The following is a 6,398-nucleotide window of genomic DNA, read 5'->3' as shown; positions in this document are numbered from 1 at the left end:
TTATAGTCGGAAAAATACGGTAATTGTACCATCCCCTTGCTAGACCAGGCAGTTGTATGCTTTCCAATCAATGGTAATTCCCTCCTCAACCAAGTGAACAATATGCAACAGGAACTTCTTCCACCAGATTTAGATGAAAAGTCTTTACTGCTTAATCTATTAGGTAAATGGAATTCCTTCCCATTTGAGAGCTGGGGGAAAGAGGGAAGTACAAGCAAAACAAAACAAAGCAAAGCAAAACAAAACCACCTCTACTGCATTGTCTGCTAGCAACAGGAAGAATTGTGTTCTAAAACTCAGTTGAAGTAGAGCAGAATTGTCTGCATGTGCAGATCTCATTCCACTATAAAAGACCAACCATAAGTCAATTTCTGCTTTAAATGGGATGCTCATTATATGATAACCTGTACCATTGCGTAAGACTCTTGCACATTTCTCTTGAACTGGAGCATTAGAAAGTAGCTCGTGGCCAGTTTCTATGAGATTTGAGATCTGCTGCACACTGAATGTGGAATGTCTTTCCCACTATTCTTATATCCATTTTAACAATTTAAACTCCCTCCAATTTTAACAATGTTGTGTAGTATTTGGACAATTAAGAGGAAAATACCAGCCAATTTTGACTCATTCTGCCTCAGGGCAGCACCAGTTTTCTAATGCAGGCATTAAGTAAGATAAGGAACCTGCTGAACTCCCAAAGCAGGAAGATGTCCTCATTGTAGAGATCTGAAAAGGGCTTATTAAGAGTAACAGAATTAAGAGCGGTGGAGATAATGCATGCGATGAATGCTATTAAAAAAAATGCTGCTTAGGCTGGAATTAGGTATGCTGCTTAAACTTGTGGTGGTAATGGCCATTAACATGTTCAACAATACAGTATACAAAAGTAATGGCTCTTCTTTGTGATGTAAGAAAAATGGCTATTTTTGCACCCTTAATGACAGCAAAATACAATGTCAGAAGTATGGAAAATTAGGTCTTTTCCACCCCACCCCTTTTCATTTTATTTAAAAGTTATTGCACATGTACCACTTATAGTCTTACCAATGGTAAAGGTTATACAACACCAATAAAATATGTTTAGTTACATTTATCAACAGAAAGACATTTTAACCGTGCCTTTCTAAACAAATATATAAAGTCATAACCAGTATTATTTTTTTGTTGACCCTTTGACTGTTCATAATTTATTAGTTCAGAACTCACATAGAGAACTTCAAGAACTATGACTGTGGCTGACACTGATTCTCATATTACCTAAAAGATAAATTATTTTGGTCCATGTATGTATTACACCCATATTATAAAAATAAGTGCTAGGTTTCTGTAGAAAAAGTAGTAGTGTTGCATTTTTTCCCAACTGCACAGTACAAGCCAAACAATATTTAAATTTTAATACTGTTACAGGTATTTAATATTACACATCAGTATGTATAATATCAATCTGGACACAGCAGATTGAAAAAAATAATAAGTACCTCAAAGCAAACATGAGATTCTGCTGCAGCCAGTTTTTCATAATATTATTGTATGAAAGTTAAACTTTTTTTTAGTTACAAGTATATGCATTATAAAATATTAGCAAGGTGAGATTTAAATATATACACTGTACATTGTCATTACAAAGTCTTAATAGCAGTAATATATAAGGTGGTTTTATTTACATAAAAATAATCTTGAAGAAAGCATCTTTACAAGTGAAATAAATAAAGTTTCAGTAATTCATTTAAAATCTTTTTGTTCAGAATACATCTGAACAGACCAAATGACAAAATGAAGCTGCAAATAATACCAGATGAAAGTCGGTTGCATCCTGATAGAAATGCAACTTTACTTTTAGTTTTCCTGGAGTTAAAAGTACAAACATGCAAGATAGGTAAAGCTACCCTACACTGTGAACAAGGACCAAAAGCATAAGCAGTAAGCCTGAGAATATACAAGAGTATTCACAAAAGGTACAATGTATTTTACAATTTTTAATATATAACATTTGGTGATATCAAACAGCATGATTTTTAGAACAGAATTTAGCTTAATCTGGCCATCATTTCCTTTAGGCAATTAAACTATGCAGAATGCATCAACATTTCATCCCAGCTAGCTTCATTGTCAACTTGTTCAAGTTTTGGTTCAAAAATTGAGGTGGGGTGGTGCAGATGGGCAAATTTAGAATTGTCTCCAAGATTTTTTCTTTCATTAAAAAAATAAAAATAAAGATCATATACACTGATAGAGTAGGTGTTCTTCTGCATGATTAAGGGGAAAACAGAGAAAGCCTTAACAAGAGTTTCAAAATAAATCATCTTTGAATACAAGCTAATATTTCTGCTTCTCATATAATCAGGTAAACGAAAGAAGTGAGAAAGTTTATTGGGAAGCATTCACAAATTCAAGGAGATTCCCTAGTCATTGCATGTAAGAAAAGTATTCATTAAAAACAAAAAGCAAAACTAAATGGGTGTGTTTGCAAGATTTGATTACTTTCTTCCAAAAGCAGTATCCTTGAACGCCATCATTATGAAGCTTTATTAAAAGAGTTATCTTATTCAGTGCCATTAGGAGACCGTGCAATCGTAACTGCCTTCCTGAAGGTGATCATCTTCCTTCTCCAGTCCAACCATGTCCTCATCAAGTCGAGTTGTAGCATTAGGACCAGCATCATTCTGAGGACCAGTGCTATGGTTAGCTGAATTCCGGTTTTCCTCCGCCCTTGGACTGGCTTGTTCAGCCACCCTTGAAAGGTTTATAGGCTGAAAGGCTTCCGGTTGCACTTGTTCCTCTGCTATTTCACTCAGTTTCTGGAGTTGAGGCTTGATAACAGCTAAAAATGGCTTATAGCCAGGACTAAAGAACATGAGATAAGAAAATAAGGAATTAGTTCAATAATTTTAAGACTGCAAATTCAGCAAAATGTATATGGTGTTCAAGGTTTCCCTTAAGTTGAGCTTGGTTTCTAGTGATCACATGGATATACCTATCTTGTTTTTTTTAATGTTAACCTGCAAGTGATTTTTCAATACTTTTCTCTGGTGGTGGTGGTGGTTGTCTTTCTTCCAGACTAATCTGTGGCCCTGGAACTCCCTAGCTTTTTCAAGATAAGCCAGAGTTAGGTGTTGCAACCTGCTGCTTTGCCATCAGAAATATGCTAATTCAAGATACTGTGCATATCATTGGATGGATACATCTCTGTTCACATTACATATCTTTAAATGCTGAAATAAGAAATCTGTTGTCAGAAAAGTGTTAAAAGTGTTATAACAGATAGTTATGAAATGATTCCACAGTATTTTAAGACCAATTATATCAGACATTATATTTCAACATACAGAATTCCTTCCTTGAAGAGATTAAATATTAAGGATTAATTTTTGCTATCGCTTCTATTTTGTATACTGCTCTTCCAAGTAAAGGAGCTCAGTTTTATTTTCAGATAGCCAATGTTAAAGTGAAAGGAGATTCATGAAACTCACCAGTCGGTAGAAGCCCATCTTTCTACTGCCTGCAATCCTGTCTTAATGTTCTGCAACGTCTCTCCATCAACCTCTGAAGACTGTGCTAGACTAAACACTTGATTGATTACTGAAGATTCTCGAAGGATAAGGGCTATGATCATGCACCAGTCCAGGCATCCTGCTTCCATAAAAATATGAAGCAAATACCTACAAAAAGACCCAAAGTGACTTTCTAAGGCAAGAGAAACATTCAGTTTTCTCACAAGATAATTATCCTTGGTCCCCATCTTCTAAGAACCACTCAAAAAAATCCCAATGACACAAATGATACAAACTCCAAGCTCATTTACCGTAGCTGAACTTGTGATTTGTGTGGCCCTTTGCTGGCTAGCTCCAAAGAGATATGTTCCAATTCGGACTGCGTCAGACTCAAGGTGGAATAATTTTCATCCACCATAGTCCAGTCTCCATCCACAATTGAGCTTGTTTCTGTCAGATCTGTTGCAGAGCCAATGCTCCCTTCGTCACCTGTCGAATACAACAGAATATAGAAATTTGAAAAAATGCTTACTGAAGTTACACAGGAAGCCCGGCAGAGTACAAAGTATATTGGCCAGAGGGTTCCCTTCTATAATCATGAACAGCAAACAACTTCCCTAAAAGAAAGCTGGTCTATTAGAATGAATGTTCCATCTTCAGGTTTTAGGTTAACGATGAAGTCCTATAACCCTTGCCAGTGCCCCAAGTGATTCAGGACTATCCCCCGAAGCCTCCATATTAAGAGCTTGGGATCTGAGGCTCAGAGTTTCTCTGGCAGACATGCATATTACTTACATGATGATGTTTTGCATTGTCTATCAAATCTGCAGGCACAAGGGATTGGCACAAGGCAACAACACAAACACAATCTACTGTGGGGGTCCCAGGAGGCTATTCTTAGAATTCATCCAATGTAAACCTACTAAAGGTCATTCAACATCTGCCAATTTCACTAACACGTCCACACAGTCATCTTGGCAACAGTACAGAATGGTTTGCTACTGCCGCCTTCTGGCCAAGGACATCCAGTACTTGATGGAAACTAAGAATATCTAGGACCAAGGCATGAAAACTATTATTACTTAAACTCTGTTACTTCCTCCATTGCCCAACAGAAATTTATTTTCCAAATTAGGAAGATCAGAGCTTTAGTGTTTAGAGCTTTAGACTGGGTTTGGTTCTCATTTCTTTGTTCAACAAACCCAAAACAAAGTGATAAGCTAATAATCCTTCAAGAATGATGCTTTCATACAACATCATTCTTTATTGAAGAACAAAGATACATGTCTGGGAATTAGTAGAGCAAATCTTTTGGAAATACATGCAAAAAATCCATAAGTCATTTGAATGTTAAGACAGCATGCGAACATTTATACATTAATATTATAAAGCAGTCTGAAAGAGAAATACATACAATGAGAAAAGCTAGGACCAGTAAAGCCAAGAAAAACTCAATAGATTATATGGGGAAAATAAAATTAATCAACTCATTAAGGAAATAAACCCTAACTATTAAGAATATACAGCAAATGGATTAGGCAAGAAACCATAAACAGTTTTCCTTAGAACTTTGAAGTTGTCTTCTTTTTTTAAGGTATGATTATACTATAAACCCCATTATTTACTACTGAACAAATCCCATGGAAGTTTAATTGTGTGGTTTAACATTAATGAGATCAGAACCCACCCACCCGAAGTCCTGCCTCATTGTGGCAGGGGAGGTGTTCCTGGGAGGGATGAGTGAAGAACGTCCGGAGTGTATGCCAAGAGTGTATATTACCAGCAGGGTCACCCAAAGCGTGAAGGTCATTGCAGCTGCCCAGCTAAAGCAGCAATATAGGAAGATGCAGGAGACAGATGATCACCTTAGTGACAATGGCAAAGGCATCAATTCATACTGTGCGGGAGAAGGCAATGGTAAACCACTCCTGTATTTTTATCAAGAAAACCACAAGGATAGAAAATATAAAATGACTGACAATATAGTGCTGGATGATGGGCCCCTCAAGTCAGATGGCACCCAATGTGCTACTGAGGAAAAGCTGAGGAACTTTTGGAGTACTAATGGTATTTATGACATTCCTAGATTAACGCCTTCAGGATGCCTAGTTGCTGATGTCATACAGGAAAAGAAAATCCGAAGCTGCAAAGATAGAATTACAGTAGGAATGTGGAATGTTAGAAGCATAAACACAGGAAAACTCAACACAGAGAAAGTTGGAATGAAACTACCAATTTTTTAAATATATATTTTTATTAAAGTTTATATATATAAAAACTAATACAGAACTAAAAGATCAACAAAAAGAAAGAAAAAAAAGGAGCAAAGAGAAAGAAGGAAATATAAAAGATGACTCCCTCCTCCCTCCAAACAAGTATATGCATTAACAGTAATTTAACACCTTCTCTAATATTACTAAAAAAAGCCCTCTTCATCCCCTTTCTCATCCCTAAACAATAACTGAATTATGAAAAATATTCAACAATCTAATCAGCAAAAGCACTAAGAGTGCCAGTAATAATAAACTATACATTTTAAGCTTAAACTCTATTTTTCATTTTAACTTCTAAATTTTTTCAAAAAATAAAACCTAAAAGATCTGTCCCCTTAAGCATACAAAAGACCAATAATAATCACATATGTATTTTAGACTAAAGCAAATAAATCACTTTTACAGGTATAAATCATCGTCTTACAGTCCTGGTCAGAGAAAGAAAATTCAATATTAATAATTCAAGATCAAAACATGGACAATTTAATCTTGATCTGCTAAGTCCACTTTGAATTCCTTTCTCTTCTTTTTGAAAGGCTCAGTCTTCAGTCTCTTCTCCAAATAAAAACCCAAATAACAATCTCTTACCATTTTCTTATCTATTTTAAGAAAAGATTTGAGAGATTTGGTATTT

General features: G+C 35.6%; 1 protein-coding gene across 3 annotated transcripts in view; it reads right to left on the bottom strand.

The window, feature by feature from the left end:
• RIC1 (RIC1 partner of RAB6A GEF complex) overlaps positions 1–6,398 on the bottom strand; it is a 61,344-nt gene continuing 54,946 nt past the window's right edge. Inside the window, exons 25-27 of one of the 3 annotated variants that reach the window (XM_088130513.1) lie at positions 3,803–3,980; positions 3,471–3,659; positions 1–2,844 (exon numbers count right to left, since the gene is read on the bottom strand). In XM_088130513.1, the coding sequence (XP_087986639.1) occupies positions 2,556–2,844; positions 3,471–3,659; positions 3,803–3,980 (656 nt within the window). In that variant the 3' untranslated portion in view covers positions 1–2,555. Of the gene's footprint in view, positions 2,845–3,466; positions 3,660–3,802; positions 3,981–6,398 lie in introns of those variants that run through there. The other 2 variants (XM_007428125.4, XM_088130514.1) reach the window with 2 other exon arrangements.

Source organism: Python bivittatus, unplaced genomic scaffold, assembly GCF_059951505.1.
Source record: "Python bivittatus isolate LINGU-HERP-01145 unplaced genomic scaffold, Pbiv_v1 ctg000850_np1212, whole genome shotgun sequence".
Lineage (NCBI taxonomy): Eukaryota > Metazoa > Chordata > Lepidosauria > Squamata > Pythonidae > Python > Python bivittatus.
The sequence above is the reverse complement of the archived record's forward strand: the minus strand, read 5'-3'. Positions and strand labels throughout refer to the sequence as shown.